The sequence below is a fragment of the Triticum aestivum genome, chromosome 7D (genome assembly GCF_018294505.1).
Source record: "Triticum aestivum cultivar Chinese Spring chromosome 7D, IWGSC CS RefSeq v2.1, whole genome shotgun sequence".
Classification (NCBI taxonomy): Eukaryota; Viridiplantae; Streptophyta; class Magnoliopsida; order Poales; family Poaceae; genus Triticum; species Triticum aestivum.
Window position 1 is genome coordinate 378,157,919 of NC_057814.1, and position 13,130 is coordinate 378,171,048.

At 44.5% G+C, this 13,130-nt stretch overlaps 1 protein-coding gene across 1 annotated transcript; it reads right to left on the reverse strand.

Annotated features, from left to right (window-relative positions):
* Positions 1–373: 373 nt before the first annotated feature.
* On the reverse strand, positions 374–7,605 carry LOC123167539 (DNA topoisomerase 1 beta). Its single transcript, XM_044585376.1, has 16 exons — positions 7,331–7,605; positions 5,521–6,901; positions 5,196–5,390; positions 4,919–4,999; positions 4,567–4,626; positions 4,384–4,478; positions 4,135–4,291; positions 3,929–4,054; positions 2,370–2,450; positions 2,195–2,285; positions 1,978–2,111; positions 1,559–1,627; positions 1,389–1,478; positions 1,192–1,295; positions 939–1,107; positions 374–762 (listed from the first exon to the last, which is right to left on the reverse strand). The coding sequence occupies exons 2-16, from the start codon at positions 6,847–6,849 to the stop codon at positions 694–696; spliced, it is 2,850 nt and encodes a 949-aa protein (XP_044441311.1). The 5' UTR covers positions 6,850–6,901; positions 7,331–7,605; the 3' UTR covers positions 374–693.
* Between the last annotated feature and the right edge of the window lie 5,525 nt (positions 7,606–13,130).

Below are 13,130 nucleotides of genomic sequence, written 5' to 3' on the forward strand. Positions count from 1 at the left end.
AGCAAAAATTATATCTTTTGAATATGAATTCACTATATAACTTTTACTACCATCACAATCGGTCTCATTGGTTAAATTTATGATCAAAGTTAAAGCACGAGTACACACTATATTTTGAAGCAGAGTAGGACGAAACGAAAGAGGCAAATCGACCTGCCAGCCAGAACCAGATCTCGGTGTCCGCGAAACCGCACACGCAGCCACGCACACCCATGGAGCATATACCCCCAAATTCATACCCCCACGGTGCACAGTTACCACGAACAAACACTTTTCGATCGAAACTTACACCTCAGCATCACACAACCAGTTCTCAACTACATAAAACAACACAGTTTGCTTCCTCGCTCAAACAAATCCACAACCATCACTCTGACAGGTCATCTATATTTGTGATTGATGCGGTATAAAATGAATGTCCATCAGTTCTCAACAAGCTAAAATTCATCGGCCCAAATGCAAACACGACTTTAGGCAATTGGGCCATAGCAAGTACAGAAGAGAGGATGGGTAGAGAAAAAAAAGCCTACAAAGAAAATGCCGGGTGCTTCCATCTTCCAGGAGCAGGGAGACTTCAAAAACAAACACCGAGCTCTTCCTTTACTACTAGTTGCAGTTAGGGGTCCGGGAGAAGGCCTGGAAGCTGAATCGAATTTACCAAGGGGCCATTGGCTCACCCGGATGCCAATACTCTTAGAATCTGAAATCCGGCTCGACGTCCATTGCCCATCCAAACTTTGCAAGAATTGTCTTGCTGAAAATCTGTCAGCAAAATATAAGAAATGAGATATTAGCATAGTAAAGCAGCAGAGTGGAGCACCAACTACGAAATATGCTACAATTTGGTGTAGACACGTGATATGATCACTGAAGCTAACAAAGAAGCAGCTATGCAATGAACTTGTAGAACCTAGAAAAGAAACAAGTAACTATGATACCTTCTCAATAGGGACTTCATGGGTTTTGCACCATGCTACCGTAATTCTAGGGTCAAGGTAGTTGATCTTTGATGTCCCTAATGCTACCGTCTTCAAATCCTCTTTCGTCTTCTTATCCATCTCCATTTTCTCTACCTTGGTTTCTATCTGAGAGATCTTCTTCTCAATCCTGCAAGTAGATTTGTTGAGACTGTTTGCTCCACTCTTTGTTCAAATGCACAAAAATATGGTATATCTGTGATTAAGATATTACGCTTCAGGTGCCAAAGCTCTCTTTGGCTTCCCATCTGCACCGTTGCCTAGAGGCTTTCCTCTCTTCACTTTGCCCAAATCTTTGTTCAGCTCATTTATCTGGGCCTGGAGAAAAGACGCAAATGATAACAAAAGTGCTTACAGGACAAAGTAGTAATAATTTAAGTTCCGACCTAATCATGTGCAACCACGACCAACCTTTAATTCATCAATCTTTTCATTCAGCTTAGTCATCTGGGTATCGTGTGACTTTGACACAGCACGCTGATGGTTACAAATTATAGCAACCTGGGTAAACAAAAGGCACCATTGAGAGTTGAAAAAGATGATAATACATGATTTTTCTTCTTAAGAGTAACAGACTCTACCTCTTTGTTTGCTCGTTGATAGACAGCAATCTTTTCAAGAAGGGTTCCATCTTCTGTTTCTTCGTGCAACTGCAATATCAGCACATGTACATTTTTATTTGGACCAACAAAATACATAACATAATCACATGAAACATGGTAATGCTACACGTTCTTTTGGGAATAAGAAGAAAAAATCAGGTAAATGCAGCAACTGAAGATACAATGGTGACTGTTACATTGATAGACAATATTTAGTGCAGCTATGATATTAAAGTTCAATAACAAAACATCACAAAAAATGCTCCTGATTGTCTTAATAGCGGCAAAGGACAAATAATCACTTCACTGAGCCCCGGGTCTGTGCGAGCCTAAACAACTCAATAAATAGTAGAGAACAGTCTCCTGGTAAGAAATGGTGAGTTCTGATTTGAACTTACGATAGCATCCAAGGTAATCGAAGCATTATATGTACGGAACACTTTCGCAGTAAGGCCAGGCATCAAGTCCTTCAGGTGATGATTTAGTTTCGTTGTATCAAGCTGGTCAAAGACAGCATCTCCATCCTTTTTGCCTACAAAGACAAGAGGAACACATGTGAACAAATTTTCCAGCGCAGCAAGAGAGGGACAGATGGAGGGAAAGCATGGGAGGTACCAGTACGGAATTCCTCAATCGCATTGTATACAGGTAATTCAACCTCTACAGTGTTGAAATATCTTATAGAATCTTTACCAAGGAAGTCAAACTGTAAGTCACCAAACATCAGATTAACACCAAAATTACTTGATCACAGCAGTAACCATCATACAAAAATGATGAATATCAAGACCTGAAGCTTATTTGGAGGCACGCAGGTAACATTATCAACCTTCAGCGTACAACAACCAACAGTATCAGCCTCATCATCATCCTGAAAAGGAAATCAAGTAGCATGAAATATATGTGGATGAAGCTCGAAGTTAAATACAAATGAAAAATAATGCTGAAAGAAAGAATTTTTTGGTAGAAGATTAGCTTATCATGTAAATACTTGGCGGCAACTAATCCTTTCTAGTCTTGCCGCAAAAAAGCAAAAAAAGAAATTAATCCTTTATAGTTTGACGGGAAAAGAGTAATTTATTATACTGATGTTAATGATGCTGATGAGATATATTCCCTCCGTTCACAAATACAAGATGTTTTGGATATTTCAATATGGAGTAAATAAGTGAACAAACACACTAAAATGTGTCAATATACGTCCATTCAGAAAAAAGTTAGAGCATCTTATACTCCCTCCGTTCCTAAATATTTGTCTTTCTAAAGATTTCAACAAGTGACTACATACGGAGCAAAATGAGTGAATCTACACTCTAAATATGTCTATATACATCCGTATGTGGTAGTCCATTTGAAATCTCTAAAAAGACAAATATTTAGGAACGGAGGGAGTATTTGTGAACGGAGGGAGTACCACATAAAAGCAAGCATAGGGTTTTTGAGTCGCCTAGCCAAGTCGAGTCGCCATGCCTCCGACTAGTGGCTCGCTGCGATTAGTCTGCGACTCGTCGTGATTAATCGCCCCAAGTCGCCCCAGGTGTTAAGAGGAGGAGGAGGGGGAAGAGGAGGAGGAGGAGGGGGAAGAGGAGGAGGAGGGGGAAGAGGTGCTGTTGCAGGCGGAGGAGGGGGAAGAGGTGCTGTTGCAGGCGGAGGAGGGGGAAGGCAGCTGCTTGGAGGATACTTCAGCTCGGAGAAGGCAGCAGCAGCTCGTAGGAGCAATGGAGGCGGCGATTCTGATGTGGGATGAGAGCACGCGTCTTGCTCCTCCTCTGTTTCGTGCTAGAGAGCTGACCCAATAGGCCCATTATGTAACCCTAGCTTCCAAATAAAATCCCAACCGTCCATATGCTCTAATCTGGACCGTGCATCTGCTCTCCCATGTGCCTTTCTCCTTCGTCTCTTCCGTGCTTCTCCTCGTACAGGCGGCGCACTCTCCAGCTTCGTCTCCTCCTCCCCTCCCTCGAACTCTGGCCTCCTCACCTTCCCAGTCTTCCCTCCCTTGGCCTTGCTGAAGCAAGCCGCCCTGCTCTAAGGTCCTAGTCGCCCGACTAGTCGTCGACTAATCGTCGACTAGCCTACCAGCCGCGCAACTCGCTCCTCAAGCCAAGTCGCCTGCGCAAGCCAACCTCGCTCCAACGACTTGGCGATTAGTCGGCGACTCAAAAACCTTGAAGCATAGTTGTGCATTAACAGAAAATATATTTTTTGTGCATGCTGTTTGAATGTGTTCTTTGGCAACAAGCATAGTTGTGCATACTGCATTGCCAACAGAAATAACATGCGAACCATCCCAAATAAAATTGAGTGCCAGTACATAACTGCAAGCAATTAGGTCCAGTAAGACAGTACCTTCTCATTACCAGCCCTAAGGGCTAGTTTATCTATGAGGTATGTTGCCACTGCAATTTGCTTCTTGGAGACATCTTTGCTATTGAAATCCTTTGTGTAATTTACACGAATGTTGTGTATGTGATCCTGCCATGGCCATGCAGAAAGATGGTTATCTGTACTTGTCGACTTAAAATTAACATGACACACAAACTGAACCTCCTCACCTTCAATTTTCGGGACTTCTCATATTTCTCCTTGTCACTCTGTCCCTTTAGTGAGCTGCTTGCTGCCAAGAAAACATACTTGAAATCTTTTTGGCTAATCGGGTCATTCCAAAAGGCCAACCATGTAACAGTATTGTCATGTTTGACTTCTTTCCAGCTGCATAACACATAAGCAATCAAGAGTTTATACATGCTACCAGCTCCTTCACAAATACATAATTTACTAACAGAGGAAAAAAATTATGCTACCTTTCTCCCTCTATTGGACACTCTGGGACTGGAGTGCCTTTTCCAATGTTTATTGTAATATCACTTGGACGAATACGTCTCTTAAGTTTTCCCATCTGAAACGATGTAATAAAAAGCCTTAAACTGAAGGCCCTCACTTAAAGAGGGTAAAATGTATGCGATTAAACATTTTCCTATGTGCACCTTAGGATGCTCTCCTCGTCCCCTGAACAAGCCTGGTGGTTCCACTCTGAAATTGCCAACCTGAATTGAACAAACAGTTTAGTCCAGAAGACACAAATGTTACGCATGTACAAGAAATCAGGAACAGGAAGAGCAGTGCAAGATAAGGAAATCATCATCATTTAATAATAACAGTAACATGCCATTCTTTGCATCCAATGTAAAGATCTTGATTGATTAACTGGTCAGCCTATAAATTGCTGACTGAGAACGTGTATCTAGCACAAATGTATGATAATAAATTAACAAAGGAATTATATATGATTCAAGAAGGCAACAAGTGAGTAAGAAAATCACAGCACAGAAACAGAACCTTCTCTCTAACACCATCAACAACAGCCCACATATACTTCTCCTCTTGTTTCAATTTCTCTTCCCGCAATGCTTTCCTCTCCTGTAAGAAAAAGCAAGATTAATCACTTCAGCCAAAGGAGGCAGAATAACATGCATTCTACAACCTACTAAGATTTGGACACAATATCTAGTCATAATCCACCAACTTAGCAAGACTACAACAGTATGAACAACAATTTCATTCCACGGAATAATTCCAACATGCAGAGCTTTGCTAACAAGTCAGTAAAATCTACCTCCGATGTCATCTGTTTCTTCTTCTCCTTCTCTCTGAGGTGCCATTCATAAATAGGGGTGAAGTCACAAAGCTCAAATTTTTTGATGATATGGTTTTTACCAAGAATTTTTTTCCAGTCACCAAAAAAGTTGTCGATAAATGTTTTCTTTGCTGCGTACTCCGTGTCTTTCATCACAGCAAACATGGTTGCAACCTGCAACACAAAGGATTAGCAAAGGAACAAATTATTCGGATTCAAAGCACCCTGGCCACTACTTCATTTCATTGCTATGAATCCAAAGTTGCAAAACAAAATAACAAATAGCAAATGCTTTAGAGATCACCTCCTCCTCTTCTGGAGTCAGCTCAACAGGTTGCCCATTGTAAAGCATTTTGACACCATGGGGATTGTATGGAGGGGGGAAAATAACACCATTGTGCTCCAAAGTAGACCATTTCTTTCCACCGCCAGATCCTGGAGGCACCCTCAGTGATTTTGAGAACTGGGAACTTTTCATTGTTTTCTTTGTTTTTGTTTTGAATTTCTTATTGTCCTTCTTAACGGATAAAGGACTCTTCTTTACAATATTCTTTACAGGTGGCTTGCTTTTTGAAGACTCCCCCGGTGTCAGTTTTCTTTCGACGGGTACACTGTTATTGTCATCAACCTTGGATTCTCTTTTGACACTTCCTGAGGCAGAAGCATCAGAAGATTTGGCCTTCTTAAGAGCTGAACTTGTTTGATTATTGTTATTGTCACTTGGCCTTTTAACTGAATTCCGGGGAGCGCTCGAATTAATGCTTGGCCCCTTGTTGTTAGACGGGAGCTTGTCCTTGGAATTTGAGATACTCGCAGATGTACCTGCAGTACCTCTTGAAAATCGGGCAGACAGTGGCTTCTCATCCTCTGAATCAGAGGTGCTAGCTCTACTTTTTGGAGCAGCATTAGTGGGTAACCTGCTGGCAAGTGGTTTCTCATCCTCTGAATCATCATCAGATTGCACAATCTTAGGTGCAGCCTTAAATAAAACGGGCTTACTTGTGCTATTATTAGAAGCCCCTTTTGCTGGGTTGAACCTCTGAACAAGTGGCTTATGATCATCATCTGAATCATCATCAGGTTGCAGAGTCTTAAGTGGTGCAGTCTTCAACAAAACGGTCTTATTTGTGCTATTATTAGAAGCCACTTTTGCTGAGTTGATATTCATACCAAGTGGCTTATGATCATCTTCTGAACCATAAGCATTCTCACCCCCTGTGTCGACTTTCTTTAATTTCATGTCAGGCTTTTTCCTAAATGCAAGTGGCTTGTCATCATCTGAATCATCTGACTTGTCACCTTGGACATGAGGTCTTCTCATTTTACTCTTATCCACTGTGTTACTCTTTTGACTACGTTCTACAGAACTGTTTGGCTGAACAGACCCTGAAGGCCGAGGGTTTGAGCTGGTCGACTGTGGCTTCGGTGGCAGCGGCGACCTGGAAGCGCCATTAATCCCATTCCTCTGCTGATTCGAGGCCACACCTTTAGGGCTCCTAACATAAGTGATATTTGCTGATGAGCCTTCCTGCTTTGAGGGGGGCGGCCTGCTGGTTGACGACCTCTTGAAGGATAGCGGGGTATCGTCATCGTCGTTGTCATTGTCATAGAATGGATGATTGACGACAGACATTGCTTCCTCGCAGTGGCAGGATGCCCGATGGAATAGACCAATTCAACCCCACCTGCAAGCACAGTTCACCCTTGTAAGAAAACTGCAGGTGACGAACGGGTGGAAGAATGAACTATGTGCAAATCACGGCATCTGAGAGCTCCAAATTTTGGGTTGCCATGATCCCCTGTCTGTCAAGGTCAGCACAGATACTAGCGGCCTAGAGATAGCTGTTCAATATATATACTACTAACATCATCAGACACGACGCAACAAGACACCGACCCGGGCCACCGCGTTGCCACGCACGCGCCCCGTCCCAGATCGACAGCCCCGCGCCGAGAAACAGAAACCAGCCGCTCTCATATGGCGCGAACACGTCGACGCCCCCGATCCGCTGGGCGCGGCCCCGTCGGGTCTCCAGCACGGCGCGCGGACCCCATGCCCAGCGCGCGCGAGAGACGGAGAAGGTGCAGGGAGGGAGGGAGAGAGCGAGACGCACCTCGTCGCGTGTCCGGCGCGTCGGCCGGCGGGCGCGGAGCGAGGAGACAGAGTAGCCGGACGGATCTCGACGCGGCCCGCCCTCCGTCAAGGCGGCAGCGGCGGCGGTGGGGGGACGGGACGGAGTTTAGGGTTAGGGCTGGCGCGGCTTATCTATGTCCTCTCCCGCTGCTCGCTCGTATTTCTATCTCTCACCCGCCTTCTCTCGTCTCTCGTCTTCTCTGGTCTCGGTTTATTTCTCTCTCCCTCTCACGCCAGAGAGATGGGTGGGGAGGAGAGAGAGAGGGGGCACCGGGAGGATACACTAGACCAGTGGGGCCTGCCTGCAGTGACACATACGGCGGGGAGGAGAGAGCGGCGTCAGGATAATAGTTGGGGCCCACTGGAGAGAGACAGGGGCCCGTGTGCAGACAGAGAGCTGGCGATGCGTGCGATGCAGCCTGGCTCACGCCTCGCCCGCTCTCCGTTGCGTGCACCGGAACTGTCCGGAAGCCCGAAGAACGGAAGAAGGGCCCGGCCGGTGGGGTCGTTGTGTCAGCGGGTGCCTTCGCGTCGCCTTGTGTGGATAGACGGCGGCGAGCGGGGTGGAAAGCCACCCAGGTCACAATGGGCAGGAACATAAGCTAGTAAGGAACATAAGGGTAGGAACATATATGTAATGTCATGCAGTGATGTATTTATTAGGATATAGACTCGTTGTTTCTTAAAGTGTGATGTTCCGGTAACTTAGCTAGTTACCACAAGCACCTCTTTTTTCATTAAATATGTGACACATAAGCAAACTTGTATTGGAGTGTGTGATGTTACTTCTAAATTCCTGCCCATTGTGACCAGCTTGAACCCGTCATCACGTTTCCGGGTATGAAAGCGGAAAACCTTGGATTGATGGTTGAATGTTTAACGCTCATTCAATGTGTGTGCTACTTTCATTTCTTGCCATGCACTCCTACTCAACAAGTCGGCAACAGTACTTTTTCGGGCTTCTCATTTATTCACCTTCAATCATAACAATACAACAAACATTAAAAATAATAAAAAATTACATTCAGATCTGTAGACCACAGCAAGGACGGGTCACGATGAAAAGTATCATTAAACTCATTAAGACCGGAAGAAGGAGCGAGCAGCCAACGACACATGCTGGTTGACTGCGGTGAAAAGGTAAATTTTGGATTTCTTACCTTTCTTTGAAAGATGAAAGTGAATATTTTTCTTTTTGAGAAAAGCATTTTTTAGATGGAAGTAAGTTCTTTTTTCTTTTCGAGATGTGCTCTTAAGCTGGTTGACTGATGTGGGAAAGTTTTTTTATTTCGAGATGAATGTGAGGTTTTTTTCTAAGACGAAGAAATACACGCACACCTTCCTCTCAAGCAGGCCGCAATGACGGCCCCAACCATTAGTATTTATGATACTAGTGTATGATATTACCTTCATCATAATTTTATATCATATAGAACTTATTTGTGGCCATGCATGACACATGTTAGTCCATCATTTAATATGATATGGTATCATATCATGGTGCTTCCTGATAGTGTTCTGGATAAGGGGTGCTTGACACATCGGCTCCCAACCATATGGGTTGGGCCGAGGACCCCCAGATGATCAACCAGTGGGCCACGTTCGCAGGGCCCAGTAGTGCCAAGGCGATGATCTCCCGAAGACATGGCGCGTACCCGATGACATAAAGGTCATCTTCGACACGATTACCCCTAGATGTAACCCCTATGTCACTCTCGGGCGCCTATTGGTATCTATATAAGCCGAGGGATTAGAACCACAGAGGACAACTCTCATACACACACGATCTTGTGTTAGATCAACCTCTAACTTGTACTTCCTCCAGATCAATATGATCGAAGTAAGACGTATGATATTATCTCTTCGAGAGAGCCCAAATCTGGGTAAATCTTGTGTCCCTGTTACCATCGTGCCAATGCTGCCAGGTCGGGGCCTCCTACCCGAGATCTGCTGGATTTGACTCCATCTTTAGTGGTCCACACGGATACAAGTCCCTCTGAATAGTTGAAGTTGTTCGATGACGTCTATGGCCGACGATTAGGTCAGCAAAGGCTCGATTTCCGTACCCGGACTCCCCTACGACGGCTTGGGCCAGACAGTCGGGGCAGATCGAGGGTTTAACACCTCGTCGAGCCCGACGATTTAGGATCCACTATTTTTCCCCACCCGTGACACTAGATCAGGCCGAGGAAAAGCATGCCACACTTATGATAGAAACATAGCATACAATTAATATAATTACGAAATTATGTGATATCGATGACAAAGATGGATCTAACAGATTTACATGTGAGATAACATAGATGAAATCGAACAAGGAATATGAAAAACAAACATGGATAGGAATCCCTCAACTAGATCACATAAAACATGACCGATCATAAGATGCTTTCTTACAGCGGGGTTGATGATGACAAGGTCGCAGTGCAGACGGGCAATGTTGATGGAGAGTTGATGAAGCATGTGGTTGACGTAGTCGAGGAAGATGAAGCAGTCGTGCGGATGCACTGCGTAGAAACTTTATCACATGGCTACCCGTGCAGGTCGACGATGTCGGGAAAAGTCCGGAGACTACTGCTTTCCTCGCCCCGCTGCACGGCATGGAGAGGATCAATGAAGGTCGACAGCGGCGACTCAGAAGATAACAATTTAGGGAGAAGGACGTCTCCCTCTTACAGACAGATGAATAACCCCCACGCAACACGTTCTACCTATATCCTAGGATCCGCCCCCGGGATATCTCCATCATGAACAAACCTCTAACTGCACGTAATCGTGCGAGTTTATCTTCGGTTCGTGCATGAGACAGACGCGAGTGGATAAGAGTAAAAGTTGCGCAATGAAAATAAAAAAATATGCATTTTATTACGCCACAATCACACTCGCCTGGCCAAAGCCCAAAGTCACAAGTCATGTGTAATTAAACGCGAATAAATGTGAAATGCGAGCCAGCGTGTGGTGTACACTTAGCATAGATTTTTCTAGTCATCCTAATTACGTGAACCACGAAAGGCCCCCTTATATGCAGGTCAAACTCTTGCTCCTTTAGCAATGTGGGACTAAACTCTCACATGGTTGTCCACCCTCTTGACATCTCTTCAAATCTGAAATTTATAAACCAGTTTTAAAGTATAGACCCATCTTCGGCTGAACTATACCTAGCACTCCATGATCAACTCATCTTACAACTAGGCAATGGACAATGCATTGAATTGCCAGTCTTTTGTAGAAGAGATTCACCTGAAGGCATCACTGATATTAGGCCGCCTTGATCCACGCCTAAGGTTTGGAGCGTTACAGTCGTGCCCCCTTGTCCTGTAATGAGCTCATTAAAGATCACCCAAATCTCATATAGTGCGACATCACAACTAAGCTCACATAGGTATGTTCTTGCAAGAATACCCTGTAGGACGGTATCTTGCCGAAGTGTTTCAACCTTAGAACATAATAAGACAAATGCCAACCTCCCATGCAGTACTAAGAGTACTCATCTCAGCGGGAAATGGAAGATACATATGTACTCTCTCCAGTTTTCTCCGACAACTTGTTTTTCCCTTTTCCTAATTCACGGGATCTCCGATCACATAGGCTGGGTTTCTGTATTTGTGCAAGTCAGGTGGGTCTCAAGCCCATTTTCCCTTGATGCTCCATCTATCACTGCACGTCATAGCCGCTTTGTAAAGGGGTCCGCCAGGCTTTTGGCAGTGTTAATATAATCAATGAAGATCACTCCTTTACATCTCAAATTACTGACGGATTTGATACACCGTTTCACATTTCTTGACGACTTCAGGTTATCCTTCAAACTTTTAACCTTAGTGATCATGGTTTGGTCATCACAGTTCAGAAGGATGGTCGGAATTGGTTTTTCAACCATTGACAAATCACTCAAGAGTTCACGCAACCACTCTGCCTCTACATAGGTTGAGTAAAGTGCTACAAGTTCAGCCTCCATAGAGGACCTTGTTAAGATAGTCTACTTGCTAGACCTCTAAGAGCTTGCAACGCCACCAAAAGTAAAATATATCCACTAGTGGCTTTGATCTCATATGCATCTGAGACCCAATTAGCATCAATATATGCCTCTAGCACATCTGGGTACCCTATATAGTGTAGTCCATGCGTTGTGGTTCCTCTCAAATACCTCATTACTCGTTCTAGTGCAGTCCAGTGATCATTCCCAGGATTTGAATTAAACCACCTCAATTTGCTAACAGCAAATGAAATGTTAGGTCTAGTTGCACCAACAAGGTACATGAGAGAACCAATGATTTGAGAGTATTTTAGCTACTCGACCCCTTGTCCTCTGTTCTTTTGAAGCTTTAGACTTGGCTCATAAGGAGTTGGAGATGACTTAGAGTCCTCAAAACCAAACCAACTCAAGATTTTCTCCACATAATGAGATTGACTTAATGTAATCTCATTCTCATTCATTTGGAGTTTATGTTTAAAATAACATCTGCCTCTCCCAAATCTTTCATATCAAAGTTTCGAGACAAGAACAATATAACATCATTTATAACATCCATATCAGTCCCCAAAATTAATATGTCATCAACGTATAAGCATAAGATTACACTCTTACCCCCCACCATATTTATAGTACACACATTTTTCTCCTTCATTCACCACAAAGCCTGCCGAAGTGAGAGTTTTGTCAATTTGTTCATGCCACTCCTTCGGTGCTTGCTTGAGGCCATAGAGTGATTTCTTTAATCTACACACCATGTTATCTTGCCCGGTCTCTACAAAACCATCAGGTTGCTACATGTAAATTTCCTCATCGAGCTCTCCATTTAGGAATGACGCCCCCGATTCAATCGTACACTAATCATACACATAAATGTGTACGATCAAGATTAGTGACTCACGGGAAGATATCACAACACAACTATAGACACAAGTTAAAGTCATACAAGCTTTATATTACGAGCCAGGGGCCTCGAGGGCTCGAATACATAAGCTCGAATACAAATATCTGAGTACAGACATAAGTAAACAAGTTTGCCTTAAGAAGGCTAGCACAAAAGCAGCAATGATCGAAAAGGCAAGGCCTCCTGCCTGGGTGCCTCCTAACTACCCCTGGTCGTCGGCACTCTCCATGTAGTAGTAGGCACCGTCGGGGTAGTAGTAGTCGTCGGGGATGGCGTCTGGCTCCTGGGATCCGCCATCTGATCGCAGCAACCGGGTATAGGGGGAAAAGAGGTAGCAAAGCAACCACGAGTACTCATCCAAAGTACTCGCAAGACTTACATCAGATCTACACTACATATGCATCGATATCAATGAAAGGGGTAGTATCTATGGACTAAACTGCAGAATGCCAGAATGAAGGGGGGAAGCGAGTCCTATCGAAGACTATGCTTCTGGTAGCCTCCATCACTACTGGAATCAGCTAATTTGCCATCTGCCAGCTCTTTGCCGTCTGCTAGCTGACGGCAAAGAAGCTCTTTGCCATCAGCTACGCAAAAGCAGACGACAAAGAAATGGTAGACGACAAAACAGGTCTTTGCCATCTGCCAGGTCTTTGCCGTCTGCTAGCAGACGGCAAAGAATCTTTGCCGTCCGCTGGCAGACGGCAAAGAGAGAGGTGGCCCCCACCCCCCGCCCGTTTAGAAAAAACTTAACGCCCCGCCTCTTTGCCGTTTGCTAGCAGACGGCAAAGAGGCATAAAGGCGGACGACAAAGATTGGCGGACGGCAAAGAGGAGAGTAACTAACGGCCCCTACCCCCCGCCCGTTACTCTCTCTTCTCTCCCTCTCTCCTCCCCGACGCGCCCC

Bases quoted from the DNA above. Each gene is read 5' to 3' on its own strand.
- LOC123167539 (XM_044585376.1), bottom strand. From the start codon at position 6,849: ATGTCTGTCGTCAATCATCCATTCTATGACAATGACAACGACGATGAC. The intron at 4,627-4,918 runs GTTCTGTTTCTG...TGTTCAATTCAG, and splicing joins TTGATGGTGTTAGAGAGAAG to GTTGGCAATTTCAGAGTGGA. The intron at 2,451-3,928 runs GTACTGTCTTAC...TTTCCTTTTCAG, and splicing joins TTAGGGCTGGTAATGAGAAG to GATGATGATGAGGCTGATAC.